The following is a 21720-nucleotide window of genomic DNA, read 5'->3' on the forward strand; positions in this document are numbered from 1 at the left end:
AAATATTAAATTATAATGGTACTTTTCAAGAAATCTGGAAATGTAAATCAAAAACACATTATCTCAGAGATATGTTTAGTTGTTACCTGATCACCACCCAGATTCGGAATCTACGCAAAAAACTGGTCTAGAAAAACTTGGTCTCATAAATTCACAGCTCGGGTGGCGATTCCCCCCCCCCCCCTTCAGCCACCGGACTATGAATGATGAGCAGTGAAAACACAACGCTGCTTTGATAGGAAGTGCTGGCGAGACATAATGTAGCTGAAGTGTGAATTTAGCATGACTGAACAATTAGAAGCACAAGAACGTGAACAACCCAGCGATCATTATAGTCCGACAGCAGGTCGACAAACCTTGAAATGTGACCTAATGATTTTTTGTGGATTATATCTTAAATATATGCAGATTCAGAATCCAGATGCTGGCACCCTTGGGGGAAATTTAAATAATTCTAAATGGCCATCATGAGGCATTTTCTATTTTTTGGGTTGGTTAACATTCGTAATAAATTCACTTGGACCTCGAGTTGAAGGTGGTTACTGTAACTAGAACTCGACCCGCCCCTGAAACCAATGAGTTTGGCTATCTACGCCAAAAGAATGACTAAATCTTTATTAAAATCTTAACTAATGTATCTTTAAGAACACGATCGAAGCCCTATTCCAAGTCCGACTTACTGTCAGTAAACTCCCGGTTATATAGCGTCTGATAATTGGGAAACTGGATAAGAGTCATCATCTTATATGGAATTTTTTATTCATAAGGTCATGGTATGATTAACTGACCACTGCGTATTTCCTTTGAAGTCATGCCAAAGTTTACACTGATCATATGTAGCCTGAAAATGACATTGGGATTAATTACATGTTTAATTACCACACAACCAGTTCGTGACTAGCAGAAGTTTAAAAGTCAATATCATATACATGTATTATCAAAAACAGCTGGGGGTCAATAAGCTCTATGCACATAAGCAATCGTGCACTATAATTGCCGAACTCATATCTGAACAGCAAAATGAACTATGACCGAATAAAACGCCAACATGATTCTCAACATGGTCAGCGTCATTTTGGCGTACATGTATATCTGGGGTAACTGGAGGTCTCTTTGCTAAACTAAAACACAGATATTGAGATTTAACACAGCAATCATATCAAACATAATATGTACTAACCTGGTGTAATGATAATCAGATGAACACGATTTTGACAGGCTCGGACTAGGCCCCGATTTCCTGTCTGGGCTCGGGTACCCTGACGGTGACGAGAGCCTCAAACGAAACGAGGACGGGCATTGGCCCCACGGCGCGAAGTCCCGGGCACGTAGCTTATAGTTCTTAATTCGTCAGTTTTCCCCCAAAATGTGGACTGACAGAATCCGATCCTAATCCTATGCACGTCACTTTAGATACCAACATTCAGAATAGTCGCCGATTTTCTTTTACTTTGCGATCAAGTAGCAGTGATTTTGATTTTTAATTTATACCCTCAGGTCTGCATTGGAACATTAAACCCCATTTTATTTCATTTATACCAACAAATTATTTTTAAACATTAATCGGCATACCTCTGGGGTCCTCACGGCTCCGGGCATCTGGACAAATGTCCTAACTGCCCCCACCCCTTTCGCCGCGGGCCCTTTCCGTATCGAAAGACTACGAGCACGACAGGTTGATCGTCAATAGGAACTCGAGGCTTAAACTAGGGTTTGACTGCCGGACTATAACTTTACAGCTGCACAAGTGAAAAAATCAAAGATCAGTAACAGTTCAACAGTTTTCCACCTGTCACGCAGTTTGGCAAAGCGATATTTTTTATTATAAATTTATTTTGTTGTTTGTTTGTTTGAATTCTGCATACCTAAGAATTTGCGCCCGAGGTCCCACTTAAACTTCACCACTGACTTTAGTACACTGCCTTAACTTTAAAACCAATTTTATGGCAAATTTTCTAGGAGAATTAGATTTTTCGGGCAGACAGGTAAAGGGAAAAACAAAAATATCCTGCATTCTTTGCGGCAAAATAAAGTGTCCGAAATCGGGTGCATGCTTGATTTAAACATATAAAATGAAAAGAGCTATTAACGCAGGGCCGTAAGTAGCTCAGAGCAACGAGGGGGTGGGAAGTGTTCTCGGGGGTGCTGTAAAATTGACGGACAATGCATTTCTATTGTTTTTAAGGTGGTGGTGGGGGGGAAAAATTGACGGACAATGTATTTCTATTGTTTTTAAGGTGGTGGTGGGGGGGAACTTCCCCCCCCCCCCTTAGTTACGTGCCTGTATTAACGTCGTAATTTTCTGCTCGCTAATGAAGACGTACATATTTTGCCCGGACAGCGTCGAGCTACGGACTAACTCTTATTTCGAATTCCAAGTGTCGATGTTTTTTTTTTACGTGTACGCCAACGTATACACTGTAGGCTTATGTCGTATATGTATTTTATTTTATTTATTTTAGTTGTAAATTTCATTTTTTGTACCATAATATTTTGTAATGTGCAATTGCGCACTTAGTCATGGAAGTTGTGCACTATAAAAATGAAAAATAATAATCCTAATAAGCACGGGACCTCGCATTTTTGTCCTATACGAAGGACTGGACACTATTCCCCGCTCCTGCACCATTGACAAGGGGTGACTAAGCCGAAAATCCCGGTGATCTTTTACATTATGACGACGATTATTCCATTATTTTGTTATTATAAAGCATTTTGAGATAGAATATGCTATCTTGATTACCGGTACATAAGGTTTGGTTAAATTTGTTATAACCGATTTTAGTTTGCTGGTTGCCGTATTTTCATTTTTACGATGTCCTGTGTTCGAATCTGCAACAGTCTGATCGATTGATTAATCGCACTCTGCAATTCAGGTGGGTACTAGAGAGATTTCATTTCGGTTGCAAAACCGGGCCTTGATGTGTCAAGGGAGACAACTTAGTAATGTTACCGAGTGACTGTGCAAGCATGAATTTTGTATAAGCAAGGTATTTAGCAGTGGGGGGAAAACCAGGTAAAGCCATATCACTTACAAGCATGGATTCGAAACAACGAGCATTATAATTCAATCTTATATACACAACGAGGGTATATAAGTAGGGATAATAAAACCACGAGACCATATAATCTGTTATAAGCTGTAGTTGAAATGGGACGTAGGCGAAATGGGAGATACCCTTCCATAGATACATACTTTGTGTTTTATTGTCAAAAACAATTTTTCTTTTGCACATTTTGATATGTAGTAATCATTTGTATTTTGTAAGAATTTCCAACATGTCATTTTAAGACAATAACAGATTTTTTGTAAGTGATTGAAAATCAAGTTTTATACTAATAATACCATAAACAAGTATGGCACACTTTTACTAAAACACCTGGAATTAAAACACAAACTCATGGAATACTTAAAATATATAAATATATTGTCAAAGTATAATAATACACAAATTAATAAACAAGAAACTTAAAAAGAAATAATATCACAGATTATACAATCACAGATTTACAAGGTATAAATAATATAACTTCAATAGATATAGATTATAAGTCATTGGTTGTTATTGTCAAATTATTATATATTGTCACCCTCTGCTATCTACTGCAGTATATAAATAAATATAAGGCACATTTTTTCAACCTTGAAAGTCTATTTTCAAAAAAAAAATGTCTGAAACAAAGTAGCTGTGCGATAGTTGCAAAGGTGAAATAAATTCTTGTCTTACTCAATAGCATAATGTACTCTATACGTTCTTTAATGAGTATCTCAATATGTCAGCAATTTTGTCAGTCAAAGGTATATAAATGATTTATTCTTCTCATTTAATATTCATTACTTCCTACTTTATTACATAATTAATGTAGGATAACATGAATGAAATATTGATGTTTCATGTATCTACTTCTAAATTTTATGTCATAAATACAATTTGGATTTATACTGTTCGTCATTGAAATAAATAATCAGTCAAATTTAAAGGCGGGCAATGTTTTGAGGAGTGTTCTCTCAATGTTATCAAGCTAATAACCCTTATAACGTTGAGAGAACACTCTTCGAAACATCCCCTTAAAATACACTAGTAGCTGTTTTCTATAAGTATGTTTTTGTTTTTACTCTATCCAGTTTATATTCAACATGTTTACACTCTGTGCTTGATAACGACAAGAGAATCATTGTTGAAACATAGCTTTATAGAAATATAGTAATTGTTATCCATAGAACTGTTGTGTTTATTTTAATGTGTTCAATTACTAAATGCCATTCAAACAGTATATGTTTACATAGGTTTGCTTCTTGCCTTTGCCAACCAAGCAGCTCTTTTTTTCTTCTCATCCACTTCGTCATTATTTACCTTCTGATTTTTGTGGCTATTTTTAATCATTGTGACCATTTCTTGCTCTTGTTCATTGGTTCTTAGTTCAAACTTGACATGTGTTCGTAAAGGATTATTATAAGGGCTGACTTTACCTAAAAGAGGAGCACTAAATGAGTAAGGTATCTTCTCTTGATTATCTATTTGTCTGTGTTTTAACTGTTCTAATTTATCTTTAACTTCTTGTGAATACATCAACATGGGTACAATGTTGGTTTCTACGGATTGGGATTTAAAGCCCTGTTTTTTATGACGGCTCGTCTGTGATCCTGGAAGTGCTGGTATTATGGAGGAGGGTATAGCATTAAGAGTGGTTGGTCGTGCCTGTACAGGTGCTGTTATTGGTCTTCGATTTGGGGTGCTCATAAACTCAGGAGCAACTGGTATCTTTTGCATGATGGTGGCTGATAAGGGACGTATAACTCTACCTCGAGGTAAGGTGGATTTAATTTGTTTTGGATGAACAGATTGTGTAACTTTGGTTTTTAGTGGTGTGGAGATACATTTGATAGAATAGATTTCTTTCTCGGGTAGAGGTGGTGGTCTGAGTTGTTCTCGTGATTTCATTGATCTGATTGATTTCAGCTCTGATAATTCTGAAACAACAGTCTCTCCATCTTCAGAGAAAGTTCTCAGATATTCCAGACCAAGTTGTTCAACAGGAACCTTTGTTCTTGGATCAATTTTACCAGGCGATGAGGACGGTCTGTGGACAGTTGCCATAGTTTGAGTAGGTTCATCTTTTATGTTTAAATATGTATTGGTATTTGTTTCTGACTGACTCATTGATCGCTGTATTGTGTTCACAGTCAGATAAATAAAATCAGGTGGCACAATATTTTCTGCCTTCATTCTTATTTGAGACCTCAACAGGGCCTTCATTTCAGAAAGAGAAATATCCTTGGCCGAAGGCAATAACGGTTTATCAAAGGCCCACGATACTCTTCTTTCAATATTGATTGGAGGCTTGAATTCTATGCCATCTATTTTCTGAACAGGTGGATCCATGATTTTTACAATGGATGGTTGAGATTTAACTGTAGCAGGTCGACTACATGATCTCGAGTTAGGTACCTTGTTAGAGGTTGTAGAGACAGGAGATCGCTGAGGAGCACTGTTTGGTGGAGATACATTCTGACCTTTAGTCTGCTGCCATGTTACTCCGCAAGATTCACTCTTTTTACCTTCAGATTCTCCAGTCCACAGACGACTCTCATATGTAGCAGACAGAGATTGACTGGATTGAATTCTTCTAGCACTTTCTAAACTTATGGCACTTAGTGATTTGGCGCTATGGAGAATTTGGGGAGCTGGGTAATCCGATTGTAACCAAGACTTTACATGAGTAGCATCATTCATATTACCATCGTGATTGATTATTTTAGTATTTGTAGCTCCTGCCTTCTTCATACGCATGGCTCTCACATAGGCATAAGATTGTTGTCTTATTGGTGCATCTGAATAGGAACCATATTGTGCCAGTGGTGGTACAGAGTCTGTTTCTAAAGAATAATCCCATTCAACTTTCTCAAAATTTAAAACAAGGAGATTATGACTTGTATTCAGTGTAATTCTGAAATAGAAACATAATGAGAAACTTTAAACTTAATGGAGAAAAGCAGCTTACATTCTGCTCAACACAACTAGGTCATTATGAAACTATCATATGATCATTATTTAATTCATTACTTTAGATCAATATCATCAACTCAAAACTTTAGATCATCATTATGACACAGATAATATATAGAGAATTTATAAAGATGTTATTACCTATCACCATTAGTAATGATAGATAGTATTGGATCACTACGACTGTTTCCTCTCATAATACGACAACACTGTCCTGTTACCAAATTCCAAATTCGTAATCGGCCATCAGCTGAACCAGTTATAACACGTAAATACATAAACTCTAAACATAAAACTTCTCTGTAATATAAAAAGTGTTTTGTTAAAACTACTTAAATGTACAAGATGTTTATGATGTGAATGATGAAATGTTTTTATTTGTTACAGATGCATTATGTAAGAGCTAAACCTGTCTATTGCAGGTCTTTATTTTTGCTTCAAATTTTATATAAATTATTATTTAGACATTTATTCACATGAAAATTCTAACAATTTCCTTCTAGGCTCGAAACAGGTCTTTCTTTTAATCAAAAAATATTATTTTTTGTTTTTATAATTGTCTGCTGTGCAGAAGATATGATATAAAAATTTACTTTGGATGTCGTAATGCTGTTAAACATCTAGAATGGTCACCATGTGCACTCCACGCCATTACATAACCATCTCTACTACCAGATACTATATGCCATCTATCTAACTTAATACCAGTTATAGGTCCAAGATGCCCAGTTAATGTCTGCAAATAAACAACTAAATAATTACAAACAACATTAGTTATGTGACCTTGTGAAATGAGAATTAGTATCAGGTGTTCAAATATTTATTTAATATATATTTTATGAATATTGATTAAAATTCACATTTTCGCCAAATAATATATATCAATATAGTTTCAATTTATTTTCTCTTATAAATCCATTTTTATTTGTAACAGGTGTGCTTGTTATGGCATATTTAGTTTATATATATATGTATACTTACTTTGATTAAGTTACCATTATCTAAACTCCATACTCTTATTTTACCCGATTCACAACCAGCTATACACCAATCTTTACAAAGAGATACTATACAAACAGAACTCTTGTGACGAAATGTCATTTGACATTTACCTGTCTGTAAATCCCATACTGAAATCAATTTAAAATTTATGTAATAATTAGTTTAGACTTCAGGGTTATTAAATATTTGGTGGAATTTCATTGAAGTAAGTTATTGACTTCACATAATGTACTCAACCCAATGAGAGTGCCAGTCCATATACTAAACAGTGTAGTAAACCAATTATTTAATAGTTAGAATAATGTGGAACTTGACCATACTGTTGCTGTTGTTACATTCCAAATTAAATCTCTTTGAGATTATAAGGACAGTAACTCCTATAATTAATTTCTGTGCCATACACAAATATCCAAATTAACCTGTTACATTTTACTGATGCTCTGTGCACTAATTGTAATGATGATTTTCACATGTATATTCTAGGTTTCATCTTATTGCATAGTATCTTGATGTCTGATGTTTACACTTAAATGGTTAATAACTTACCTTTACAAGCACCATCTTTTCCACCAGATATCAATACTTCACCTTCTAATAATAGAGAATTCACAGTATCTCTGTGACCTCGAAATATTTTTAAACACTGGCCAGTTTCTATCGACCATAATCTAACAATCAAATAAAATGATATTAAACATTAAAAATTACAGATATCTATACATAATTAAACAATATTTCTATATTGTTAAAAAAGTTGTTCAGTCAATTTATTTCTATAAGGTCAAAGGAATATATAAACTGCAGCTGCAGCAATTTAATTATTCAGTTGCATACTTGTATACATGGATACAGAGTCTTATAAGAGAGACTATGATGTAATATTCTCCTCTACTTGTATTTTGTGTCAAACCTGAAGCTAACTACACCCATACTGTAGTACTAAAATCCTTCTTTCAAGCACACTCTAGAGCGTACGCCCATCTTCATTAAAATTATTTCAATAACATCCCCGAACTTAACTATCTTCTAAGTACAAAGGATATTGAATCCTCAAAATAAACAAGGGTAAACAGAATTCCCTTTTAGTGTTGGTTTAATTGCCAAGCATGCATTGTGAGTAAACTGCAACCGAATGTTGCACATTTGTCATGTGATTCATTAAATGTATTACAATAAAGGAAATGTGTGGCAGCTTTAACTTTTGCCTCAAGAAGTTGGTATTTATCCCTACCACAACAACAAAGACATTTTGTAGTACCTGATACTGGTGTCGTAACTTCCACTAAACACTATTTTTTTTTTCTCACAGATAAATACACATCTTATAGAACCAGCATGGCCTGTTATTAATGGTCCTTTCTCTTTACCAGAAACAGCATCTAAAAATCTTACTTTACGATCTTTAGAGCCTGTAGCTATCAATGTTCCACCATCTGTATGAATTACTCGATTTGTATCAGTTCTAAAAAAAAATGAAATAACAAAAGTGTTTAAGTCTACAAAATTTAAGTCTATGTGAATACAAATAACTTTTGTCAGAAATTTCTTTCAAAATATTACAGTAGACTAATCAAAAGAGTTGTCTATTTCCCGTTATTTCTCTTGTGTTCCTTATCCAGAATTCATTTGAAATCGCATATTTCACTAGGACAGAGAGAGAGAAATGGGCTTAATGTCCACTCAACACAAACTAGTTCATTTCGGGACTAACATATGGTTCAATTTTATTTCAATAATTTGCTTGCGCGTAGGGGTCTTTAGCAGTGGGGAAAACCAGAGGAACTAGAGAAAACCCACGAGGTTGGACAGGCGACCCTACTCCTTGTCATGTACAACCGGGAAATTGAAACCATGTCATCTGACTCAATGACAGACTTTATGATGCAGCACGCACACGCTAACCATTCGGCCATCCAACTCCCCATTTCACTAGGAATGTTTGAGAATTTTCTTGGCAAGAAGAGTTGAATTAACAAATTTGAATACCACAAACAATTGTTTTATCTGTTCAGCCATGCAAAAGAATGGGGAAAATCAAACATGGATCAATATAATTTTCTGATAAACAGTTACTTCTCGCAGATTACTTACTGATCTTTTAAAACCATTACATTATAAGCACCACAATAAACATTTCTCTCTTCCATAATAACTTTACGTGTTGCTACACCACTATAAGCTGTTTCAAAACTGACATCTTTCTTAAACTGAGTTTTAACAACAGTCTCATCAGTGTGGATGACATTACATGTTCCAGGTTGTAAATTAGGTACCAAAACATCTACATCTCTGGCAAAAACAGGATTAGCACATTGAGCAGCAGCACCCTACAAAAAAGTGTGAATAATAAATAAATATCACACTGACATAAATGTTTAACCCAAGGTTTCTTTTTTTCAAGATTTCTTAAGATAATAAAGGTCTATACCATTTACCATGTGTACATATACTGTAGTCTACTTTGAGAATAGGCTTCCAAGTAAATTGAGAGCTTGGCTTGGGTAAGCAGTACCAGTATTAGGACTGTTGATTTACTTCAGAAATCAAGGGAATTTACTTTTAGAAAGTGAATTTCACAGCAAGTCATATTTTAGTAATTTTACGCATTTCTTTTTTCCAAATAACAGTTAAAAACCCAAAATATCAATCAACAGTTGTTTGCCTATCACTTGTTTAACCTTCTTTAATATGACTTAAAATTCAAAATCTTAGTTTTTTTTGGTGTAATCATGTATAATATGATATTGAACAGAATTCATCTACATGGCATGCATGTCCTAAAACAGAGTTTTCTAAAATTTTTTACACACAAAAATATATTAAACATGCATTAAGTAAGATTTAGATAAAGAGCTAGCCGTTCTTGCTATAATAGTTCAAAAATAATAATAAATATATATAATATACATCGTAAATTTCATTCAAATTACTTTAATTTGAGCGAAGTTATCACTGTTTGAAGTTTTAACAAGATGTGGCATTGATTGTTTATTATCATAACAACGGTACTTTGTATACTAGACTTAGCCTCAATTTGCCATTTTTAAATTGAATCATTAAATGGTAACCATCTTTCAATCCTTTTAAGTCTCTGTCATCCAATGGTCTAGAGAGTTGGTTATAAAATTGTCATGTGAATGAGTTTTGACAAGATGTGGCATAGATTGTTTATTATCATAACAACGGTACTTGTTATTCGAGACTTAGCCTTGATTTGCCATTTTTAAACTAAATCATTAAATGGCGACAGTCTTTTAATCAAATTAAATCACTGCCATCCAATGGTCCATAGAGTTGATTATAGACTTGTCATGTGTATAATTGTCTACATAATAGTTCATATAATATTTGATTTGAAGCCAAAATAAAGATTTGCAATAGGTCGATTTAGCTCTTACATAATGCATCTTTAATGTTATACTAAATAATCAGTAAATCAAGAAGGCAAATATGCCGGTACATAAAATTTGTAAAGCTTTTTAAATTATCAAAAAGTCAATGGCAATTTCTTTCAAATGTACTGATTTGGATTTTTCTTTTGGTTTTTCTTGGACACAATTCTGTTCCTGATTTAAATCTTAAGATATCTACAGTTTTAAATAAATGATAATTCTGGATGTGTATACTATAGACAGGACAATAAATTTAATGAAACTGCCTCACAAATACCGGTAAACAGAATAAAAAATCTTGAATATAATTTCTAAATATATTATTAATACTGTCAGTATATAATTAATAATATTGTATAGGCTCTATATTCAAAATCTATAAATCATTATGTTATTGCACAGAGCTTTTAATAACAATTCATTTTATATCCAATACATGAGTAAAGTATGATTAATGATGTAGGGTATTACTGTGTGTAAACATGTCAGGTTATGCGGTTGGTATTTACTTTGTCTTGTTAGGTAGTTAAGCAAGAGGTCCCAACGGATTTGCTAAGCTAATCAAGCATACCACATAATACAATAGACAGTCAATCTTTATTCAATAAACAAGTCTTTTTTTACACAATAAGCCATAATAGAAGATTATATTGTATTAAACAAAACCTGTCATCCTGACATTTTGTTTCCTTATTAATCTTTAACAGACAAAGATTTTAGAAATTCAAAATGAATTTACAGAATATCTACCTATAATATTTTGAATACGAATTATGTCATTAATGTTGAAAATAATTTTATCTTTTTAAACTTTAATGTTAACCTTTTTTGCCTGGATATGAATTCATTTCTTTGAGCCCTTGTTAACTGACTTACTTTGAATTTTTATTTTTTAAATCTATTCCCATTCTCATATTGTATCATTGTAAAAGTGCTATGGAGCAGCTGTTCCAGAGGATTCTGGTGCTATATAAGTTTACACTCAATTAATGATAATAATCAGATAAATGAATATTAATTTAATTTTTGGAAACAGGAGTTTAGAGCTCTGCTACACTGTATTTAAATATTTAACTGAAATATCATATCATTAATAAATAATATTACTTGATTGCAGTTTAAAGCCACTAATATAAGCTCACAGAGGGTATAATATACTATTAGTACTATACAGTTTTTATATTCTAATTGCTACATGTGACCTGATTTATACAATAAAGTACATGCGGTGAAGGGTTATAATAGCAGTTATACTATCTGAGCCTTTAGGATTAACTGCATTATACTTTTCATGAATAATAAACTTTATTATACAATAAACATATGACAATAAGGTCGATCACTATAGTCCTTCTTAATCCCCCCAAGTCAATTTATCTTGTAGCTTTAGTGTGGAAAGAATAAATTTAATATAAAAGGCAATAACAAATTTCATTACAACTCCGATTTAGTAATTCATGCACTTAGAATCAATACAGTGTATATTTTTTTCTACAAATTAAAGGGAATAATGACTACACTAATATCCAGTTTGTGCTTTTGAACTCTTTAAATGTATAATCAAGAATAGTGAAATGAAATGAAGATGGGCATACACCATGTAGTGTGCTACGAGAGAAATTTTGCTCGGACAGCGGCGCTACAGCCTACTCTTATATCGAATTCCAACAGCCAAGGGATCTTTTGCGTGCACGCCAATGTATACAAAGGAACTTGGTTTCGTCCCATCTGAATGACTAGACAGCTCTCCTTGTCAGGCCCTCCACAAGGGGAAACCACACCAGAAAATTCTGATGACTTTCTCGGCCAACACTGGAAGCGAACCTCCAGGCTAGCGACCCAGAGTCTTACTCACTTAGCCACTGTGGCTCCCTCCACCTATAGTAAGACCATTAGTATTTCAGTGATGACACTCAACAATCCTCATTAACTCAACATCGACCTATAACTTAGAAATATGAACCAATAATTTGAAATTCATTTAATACCTATTCTTTTATACATACCTGCATTAGCATAACTTCTTCGATTAAGAGTTGATTAACATGACGTTCTTGGTTGACTTCTTCAGCCAAACTTCTCCAGTTCCGACTCACACAAAGGACATTGGTCAGACTGCCCCTATCTAGAAAACTTAAAATAAATTTACCCAGGTGGACAGGAAGATTACGAATAAAATCTTTATATCTTGCTACACCTGAATAAACTTTAGATCCAGTAGGTATAATCATACAAGCTGGATCAATACTTGTCACACTCTCAGTAATACTACCATCACTATTATTTTCTTTAATGTTTATAGTTAGAGGATCTCCTGTAAATGGGTCTGTAATTATTTTACTGTAGTCTGGTCTGGCTTGAGATAATAAATTAAGTTCTGGATGTTCTGCTGATTCTAATGAATACTGACTGCTGTATACAGATGCTGCTTCCGTGTGGTCAGTTTCTAAAAAGTGAAACAAACCCAAATTTAAAGGAAATTATTAATGGTGTGAATTCAGTGGCATCACCTAATATCCAAAAAATAAATGAACAGAAAAAAGAAACTATATTGATTTGAAATTGAAAGGTTCACAATTCTGGAAATGCAGCCAAACAAATAATAAAAATGTATACTTGAATTGAATCGAAATCTAGTATTCTAATTAAAGATAGTTTCCTGTGTACAAACTGTGTGATTTGATGATATATTTTGACTAAAAACATTTTCAAACTAATTAATCTATTAAAACTTTGCTTCAAATACCTCTCAAAACTTTGTATTCACAGGGAGATACCCCAAGCTATAAAAATCTGTCAACTAACTTGAATGAGGGAGGGTCCATTTTTCAGAATGCATTTGTCATTACTTATTGTCTATTTATTGAGGCCTAAGTAAATTCTTGAATTATTTTCTGTCAATTACTTTTTTCGCAGTTTAATTGCAGAGTCTGTTACAGTAATGTTATACATTTGCACCCCTCAATGTTCCCAAAACCACCTAACCATTGGACCAAGAAATAACAACCGCCCCCTCAGTCAAGCTTGCATACAATAAGCTATCAGACAAACCATCATGTTGCCATTTAGTGATACCCTGACATTTTGGACCATTGCTTGCCCCATGGGTGTTTTTTTCGGGTAATCCAGTATTTTTCTAGTAAGATTGGGCGTCTATACTTTCCATAAACCAAAATTGCCATACATTTATTGGAAATAACCACACGATAAATACTTTCGTGACAATGTATCTTTAATAGCATTCACGTATTGAATTAAAATATTTCAAATATGGTCAATAAAAAAAGGTGTATGCCACAAAGGGTACAATGTATAAAATTTTGTCTTCATATACCTGGTTTTGCTGATAAGGCCCGTTCTTCTGATACCAAAAGTGTTTTAGCTTGTGTATACAACATAAACAATAGATTTGCATCACAAAGTTGTAAAATAGTCATAGCAAAGTTTGCTTTTGTCCAATAATTAGCATCTGTAAACCAGTCCCATGTGGAGGTAACATAATATTCTACAGCACAGGCTGGTAGTGCATGATCAGAACTTAATGTGGATATATCTGTGTCTATTCCTGGGTGAGTTCTCATACGAGCATAAGTATAGTCTTTATTAACTAATGGTTGTAATATATTTACTAACTGGTTTAACAAATCAACACTGTGGATTCTCCTAAGAAGACCCAACATGAATCTTCGTTTGGTGTGATCACCAAGTTTGGAAAACCAACTTTTAACAAGTCTTACTCTACTGCCAAGAGAGCATGTTTCACAAACACCACATTTTTCAGGACTGTTACATTTGAGTTTTATTACTCCTCCAAGGTTATATTCAAAAGTTTCAAAGTTGATTGGTGGATGCTTCATGACTTCTTCAATACCACCACTGCCCTCACACCGATAATTACATGTTGCTAACATCTTTTTTTTGACCACCTGCAAGAAAAAAATAAATGGTGGAACAATTTAATGATAATAAATATTGCTGCCTCCAAAAATATTCAATTATTATATACTGTCAAAACTTCATTATTCCAGTATTAGGCCCAACATGTTACCAGTACCGGTAGTTAAACTATATTTTTTAAGATCATGTGAACAAGGACATGACTTGCACCATTAATATAGGGCCAACATATTATTACTGTAGTTAAAATATATATTTTAAATCATGTGAACAAGGATATAAGGTGCACTATTATTAGCCATATATCTTTAAACATAATATATTACAAAAAAATTGTTACTATGATGTATGTATGCAGAAAAGAATGATTTTATAGATATTTAGAATCTATCTTGTTTAAAACTGAACATCCAATGGTTTTACTTTTTTATTTACTTTTTTATTCAAGATTTTTAAACTATGTGCCTACATTCACATTATATTCTTCAATATTACCGGTATTTAAAATCTTATAAGAAATAAATTTTAAATTAAAAAAAAAAAACTGTTAGCCTACTGCATGGCAGTTACATAGCCACATAAAAATCACAAAATAACATATATTTTTACCTAAATTTATTCATAGACTAATCCATTGAAAGGTTCCTTCTTTCACACACAAGTTGAGATAGCATTTACACCATCTATTTCATAAATAATTAATTAAATTCTAAGAGTTGTGAAGCTGAAAAATTTCACACCATCATCATGATCATCATCAACAATCATTCAATGTGACATTTTCACAACCTAACTGTAAATTCCATGTTTGTTTGTATTTCTCCAAACTGTGATCAACTAAGTATCATCATTGCCCTGTAAAACCTGTTAATACACGTGATTAACAGATAACAGTAAATCCTATCGATCTAAAACGTCCCCAAGGTGACAATCTTTTGTTTGGGCTTTTGGAAGTGTTTACTATTTTTTGCAATTGGAGTTTGAGAGTTATTCCCCTTGGTTTTAAACATTGTCTTGTGTTTTCAATTATAGTTTACGCTGTTATTTATGTTTACTTTCAAACAAAATAGCTTTTACGTACTAATAACAAACAGACATGACTAACAAAGACTAATCAAATAACTGTCACTTCTAGCATTTTATATTATACACTTTTTTCCATGGTTAATTTTTCCGTGTTGGAATTTCGTCTGCTTCCGGAAGTTAATTTTTCACCGCTAGGTGAAGCAGTCCTAGCAACAAGAAACCCGGATGGTGCTTGGGAAAATGGAGGACAGAGCAACAAAGTTTCTGGGGTTTTTACGTGCATGTTTGTAAGCGCGTCAAGTGTATCAAATGACATGAATATTTCCCAAAAGTATTAGAATCCCCAGAAGACGTAACTAAGAATACATTGCAGTAAGCCATTAAATAATTAACTGCACAAAATGGCACTGGAGCGGGCCAAGGTGAGTTTTATTTTTTTCATTTATTTTTTTAGACCATGTATGATGTATGTAACATGACATGTTTTGACTCTTGGTATTAGCCTATAAGGAAAGTAAACCTAATGCTACAGTAGAGGTTCAAAGACCTAATGTGCTGTTTTGTTATGTGTACCTATATTTGTAGCCAAGTCCAAAATGCCGGCTTCCAGATACCTATTTTAATTGTTGACAGTCAGCGAACAATATAATTATAATATGAACTCTGTAGCTTTGACAATTAAGATTTTTGAGATTTATCACATCAATTCTGTCTCTAACACACCTTAAATTATACATCAATAAAAAGCAAAATTATTGACCTTTCCAAAGATTTTTACGTCTTTATTGCCAAAGTTATTATTGTACTTGTAGCCTACCCTGCAGGATCGATGTTGTACATCATCTCTTTGTTGACAAAAAGTTTGAAATAATGTACTGTAGGTGGTTGACCTAATCTACTGTTTTGTATATAATGTCGTGACGTAGAAAGGTTAATGATGCTGAGGTTAACTTTGGTTGTGTTCAAATTGTTCATATATTTCGCACTGAATGCAAAAAAGTTTATATTTGTCAGATCCTTTTTTTCAAAGATCTTGAAAGAAACCTGGAAAATTATAATCATGTTTTCATTTATCACATGGTCATTGTCCCAATATGATTCATGTACAAACCAAACTTCCTATTTTAGTTTGAATAAGTTATTTTGCTTTTGCAGATGATGACAACTCCCTTACAGAGTTGCAGTAAATCCCGTGGGCTACCAGGATTGCCTGCCTTGCCCTCCACAGTTAAAGAACCATCAGATCTTTATCAGGTAGGTTTATTTTCAGAAACTTTGATTATTATTTTTGGTGATAAAGAGTAATGGATTAGTTATTTAAGTTTACAGTTTGCTTACATTTATCCTGGATTAAGCTTAAACCTGCCACACAATTTGATAAGTTAATATTATTATTTTTCAGATTGTTCTGCGTAATAGTCAACATCCACCATTAATGAAAGGCACGTCATGGACTTTAGCTGCACCATTTAAGGAAGAGAAATATCATCGTACACCCAGTGAATCTATAGCCAACAACTACACTCCCTCAGCTAACTCTTTAAAACTCAAAGATCTGCCAAAAGTTTATAAATCAAAATCAAAAAGTAAGTGAATTGTCTTTGATTACGCAAATAATATATGTGTAGATTTTCAATCTTTAATCTATGATTTATTCCTAATAATTTAATCATTTCATCTGATTTTATTGATTTCAGGACCCAATTTGCCTGCCTTAGGTAATTAAAAAAACTCATCTTTCCCTGTTTTAATGCCAATCTATCCACTCCTGCAAAGCTTTTGTCAGTTATTCATTGTGCACCTTCAAATCCACTGCACCTTGTATACATTTTACACAGGAAAAAGTTGCCTTCTTAATACTTTCATTATTCACAACACCCTAAAGCACATTTTTACTGTGAACAGATTTCTATTCAGTGAACTTGAATTTGTAAATTGAATAGTCTTTATTTTATGTCTAGTGTTGGCATTTTGCATAAATGTTCTTAACTTTGCTTACTCCCCCCCCCCCCCCCTAACAAATGCTACTACTTTAGGTGACATGTTTTATTATCTAGTTTTTTTGTGGACAGTTTTCCAGTTTAATAATAAGAATAGTGTGTATTTATAATGCACACATTCCATTTGTGTATGCTCATGGTGCAATTATCAGCTTTCCACATATATACATATATTGGAAGAAGTTAAGTTTACAATTAAATATAAGATATATGTAACTTGTAAATGGGATACAGGCAGAGTTATTAACACATCTTAAAAATTAAATCAAGAAAACAAACCTATAGAATTTCCATATTTTGGAACTAAAAAATTTAAACATGTTTTGAGGAGGCATTTCTACTTTAATTGGGACAGAGTTCATAGTGGAATTTGTTAAAACTTGCTCCACAGGATCTGTTGGTGTGGTGTAATGTTTTCTGTCTGTAGTAATGAACAAATTAAACAAAATAGACATCTTCCCATTTTTATTTTGAAAATCTGATGAACTCCAATCCTAAAACTGTCCTAATATTTATCCTCTCAGTCGAATCAAGAAGTCCTAGAGCAGGTGCTGTTAGTCCAAATAAGAAAAGAAAGAAAGACTTATCACCAGACAGAAGAAAAGATCTTCAAGAGAGTAATGGGTAAGTTAATAGAAATTTTATTTTAATTAGAATAGAAAAGAATCAAAATTTGTGAGTTGTTTGAATGTATGATCTTTTGTCTGATTTATACATTCATGTAGAAATTTTCTTTGTTTTTTCAAAATTTTCTTTTGGTGTTTTTTTTTTTTCTTTAATGAGATTTTTTGTTTTTTGACAAGTTGGATGGGTGGCCATACCTCACCGCTTCCTGATATTGATTCTCTACCTCCCAGTCGACCTTTAACCCCAACAGAACAGATGGATATTATGTTAGCTATAGAATCTGAAGAATTACAACAAACAGGCACAGCTTCTGATAGAGATTTGGAGGTGAGCACTTTTTCAAATTACTTCATTAGGATTGATAAGAAAAAAAAAAAATTCTCAATTTTTATGGTATTTTTATTTGTCCTTTTTATCAACTGGAAATAAATATTGGTTGTCATTTTCATTATTCATGGTTTGCTTATTGTTTTTATTTTAGAGGTACTATTATTACATTGATAGAGGAATACATGATAAAATGTTGGCACCACCACATCCTAGTCAGTTGAAGAATATTAAACACTTGGTGCCATCAGCATTATTAAATAATCCTGAACTAGAAGAGATGGAACAAAATCTAGTAGAAGAAATAAATGAGGATCATAAACAGAGTCTAAGAAAATCCATAGGTAGCATATATTAATTAATTTTAGAATATTTATTTATTTATCAGTTGCTAGAAAATGTTTTTATGTGTGATAAATAAATCTGTATTTAATTTATATTATAATAATACATCTGCTTTTCAATAAATATACAATTATAATGCTACAAATAATTTCTTTAAAACAGAAAGTAATCAAACATATCTAGAAATAGTGGGGGTTTCTATTCTGATTGATAATTTTATATTTTTTCAGTCGATTATATTTTGAAAGATCCAGAAGAAAAAGAAAGACTGTTTATATCATGGACACCAAAACCGTTTCCACAGAGAATGATCCGAGCTCCTGTACCGTGGCATGATACATATCAACGTATGAAGGGTTATAGTGAAACATATCTCTTTATAACAAATCCTATCATGTTATCATTACAGAATATCTGGTTTGACAAGTATGTAATCTTGATAATTAATCTTATTTGGGCTAGGGTGGGCGATATTTGATATAAAAAGAAAATGAGTTAAAAAAATATTGCAGTGCAGGTATATTTATCACAATATTTTTGCAGTTTCAAAAATAAAGTATTTACCAATATCTATAATGTTTCAAATATTATACTTTTTTCTTTAATTTAAAGGGCCAGTAAAACTGGCGATATATCACAGTATTATTGGTACTTGGATATTTTTGAAATAATTCAATTATATTATTTAAAATATTTATTTTCAAAACGCAATATCATGTAATACCACTACATTGTCCAACCCTAATCAATGGATAAGCCCTATACTGTTTAATTGGTTTGTTTTTTTATTTCAGGTTCTGTCATGTTCGATTTATTAACCTGAAAGAACTACTTTCTGCTGATCTGCCATTGCTTCCTGTTGAGTTTGAATCTTTGGTGAAGAAGCAATGCTGGGAAGCACATGAACTTCTGAAAAAAGAGTATGTTCACATCTGAATTATGTTAATTTATTCATGTACAGTACAATCCTTGTAATATAAATTATTATTTTCTAAGAAATATGTATAAATAAGAGTAGATAGTAAAATGATTTGAATAAGTGTAAGACTTATGTGGACTTTGTGTAACAGTACCATGATCATCACATCTTTATCGTAATATTATTAGGTTGAGTAATCCTATGCAAAGTTATGAAATGGCATTCAATTTGTTAATTAATTAAGAGAATATATTAACTTTGGTCCTAATCTTGTCCTATAATTTCCTTCAGATGGATTCCCACTTGTGCCAAGGTGTTTATAGATCAGAAAGATGTATGGGAATATTTGGTGCCACCTAATGATACTGATTCTACAGAACTTGTTGCTGAATTCTTCTCTTGTGTTGCTGCCTTAATGTCTATACAATTACGTAGTATGGTCATCAACTCACTTGCTGATTTCCTCTCCTTTTTTCAACTGCATGAGGTAGATCCTTTAAGTATATTATTAACCTTTTAAAAACTTGAATTGATTCACAACACAGATATCATTTCTTGTACCGATCGGGGTCCATAATATTTTACCTATTCTTCCCAAGATGGATGACTTATTACCACAGTACAGTATTAAAAGTTTTAAAGTTTTGATTTGGTGCAAAAGATACAGTTATCTTTACTTATATTGTGTCTTTTCACATTGTTGAATTTCAGACTAGTGATTTTTTTTTGCAGACTAATGAAAATATTACCTTACTCTAAAAATAGTTAGTTTTGAACTCTTTGTGTACTCTAAATCTAAAGTCACAACTTCACGTAGCCAGTCTTCTTCAAAACAGCAGATCGTTAGGTTCTCGGAAATGTCCAACCTCGTGGGCTTTCTCCAGGCCCTCCGGTTTCCTCCCACTGCTAAAGACCCCTATGCGCAAGTGAATTATGGAAATAAAATTGAACCATATGTTAGTTCTGAAATGACCTAGTTTGTGTCGAGTGGACGTTAAACCGCATTTCTCTCTCTCTCTTGGAAATGGCTATACAAATAAATGACAGACTTAAATAACAAAATCTGATTAGTACTAAGCAAAAAATACAATCTCTTTCCATTTCAAAACTTGATGTTATTTCCATTATCATACTTATTTTTCTGGAACAAAACTTATTTGACATAATAAACATTTTTATATGTAATTCATCTAGAAGTAAAATTTGTGTATATTCTGTATATATTTTAGAAAGGAAATGATTTTGGAGATGATTTTGAAGAATTGCAGTATGTAATGAAGCAAGTGATGATCATCAAATTGCGAGTACAAGATCCTAAAATTATCTTCGATCCTTTATTCCGTGAAATACGAGATATTATACTCCGATGTTTTACAGAAATCATTGCCTGTGCAGAAGGATTGTCAAGAGTAAGTTGTAAACAGATTTAGATATTTTTTTTCTGTTATATCATTTGACAATTAATGGAACTTTTTTCAAATGGATGAATACTGATGTGAAAAAAAAATAATTTAAAATATTTCTGATAATGTACCATATATATAACACATTATACAGTTTAATTTATTCAAATATATTATCTTTAGGTTGAATGCGAATTATTTCCTGATATGAAAAACCAAAAGTTGCATCTTCGATCAGTAAAGTTAGAAGAAACACTAGTCACAGATTTTATTGATAAAGCTATGGAAATATTTAAAGATAATACCGTGGGACCACAGAAGTAAGTTATTAAGGATATATAGACAAAATATTATAAAAAATCTTGTTAACCAAAAGTTTTCCATTAAATAGGTAGGTGACAAATAGTTACTAACATGTGTACAGTGTAACATGTAGACTATTTCATTTAACAGGGTTTGGATATAGGAATAGAATAATTAGCACATGTGTGCTGTATCATAAGGTCTGTTATTGACTCAACTGCCGTGGTTTTGATTCCGCGGTTGAACTTGACAAGGAGTAGGGTCGTCTGTCCAACCTCATGGGTTTTCTCTGGGTCCTCCGCTTTCCTCCCACTGCTGAAAACCAGTACGCGCAAGCAAATTATTTAAATAAAATTGAACCTTGTGTTAGTCCCGAAATGACCTGGTTTGTGTCTCATTTCATTTAAAACACAGGGAGTATGGTGCTGGCTCACTAACCATAGTAGGTCGAGATTTTGCAGCCTGGATTTG

General features: G+C 32.9%; 2 protein-coding genes across 2 annotated transcripts in view; one reads left to right on the plus strand and one right to left on the minus strand.

Annotated features, from left to right (window-relative positions):
* Positions 1–3413: 3413 nt before the first annotated feature.
* On the minus strand, positions 3414–15249 carry LOC126811375 (F-box and WD repeat domain containing protein 10B). Its single transcript, XM_050536946.2, has 10 exons — positions 14909–15249; positions 13737–14328; positions 12409–12848; positions 9102–9337; positions 8269–8472; positions 7557–7678; positions 6990–7138; positions 6602–6744; positions 6150–6308; positions 3414–5949 (listed from the first exon to the last, which is right to left on the minus strand). Exons 2-10 carry the CDS (start codon positions 14311–14313, stop codon positions 4281–4283), a joined length of 3699 nt encoding a protein of 1232 aa, XP_050392903.2. The 5' UTR covers positions 14314–14328; positions 14909–15249; the 3' UTR covers positions 3414–4280.
* A 337-nt stretch (positions 15250–15586) lies between these two features.
* The window catches only part of LOC126809566 (dynein axonemal heavy chain 3), a 40767-nt gene continuing 34633 nt past the window's right edge, over positions 15587–21720 (plus strand). Inside the window, exons 1-12 of the mRNA XM_050534194.2 lie at positions 15587–15747; positions 16481–16579; positions 16728–16911; positions 17023–17043; positions 17850–17949; positions 18129–18279; positions 18434–18623; positions 18855–19050; positions 19419–19544; positions 19835–20030; positions 20773–20952; positions 21130–21266. Of these exons, the coding sequence (XP_050390151.2) occupies positions 15727–15747; positions 16481–16579; positions 16728–16911; positions 17023–17043; positions 17850–17949; positions 18129–18279; positions 18434–18623; positions 18855–19050; positions 19419–19544; positions 19835–20030; positions 20773–20952; positions 21130–21266 (1601 nt within the window). The 5' untranslated portion in view covers positions 15587–15726. The remainder of the gene's footprint in view (positions 15748–16480; positions 16580–16727; positions 16912–17022; positions 17044–17849; positions 17950–18128; positions 18280–18433; positions 18624–18854; positions 19051–19418; positions 19545–19834; positions 20031–20772; positions 20953–21129; positions 21267–21720) is intronic.

This window comes from Patella vulgata, chromosome 2, assembly GCF_932274485.2.
Source record: "Patella vulgata chromosome 2, xgPatVulg1.2, whole genome shotgun sequence".
Classification (NCBI taxonomy): domain Eukaryota; kingdom Metazoa; phylum Mollusca; class Gastropoda; family Patellidae; genus Patella; species Patella vulgata.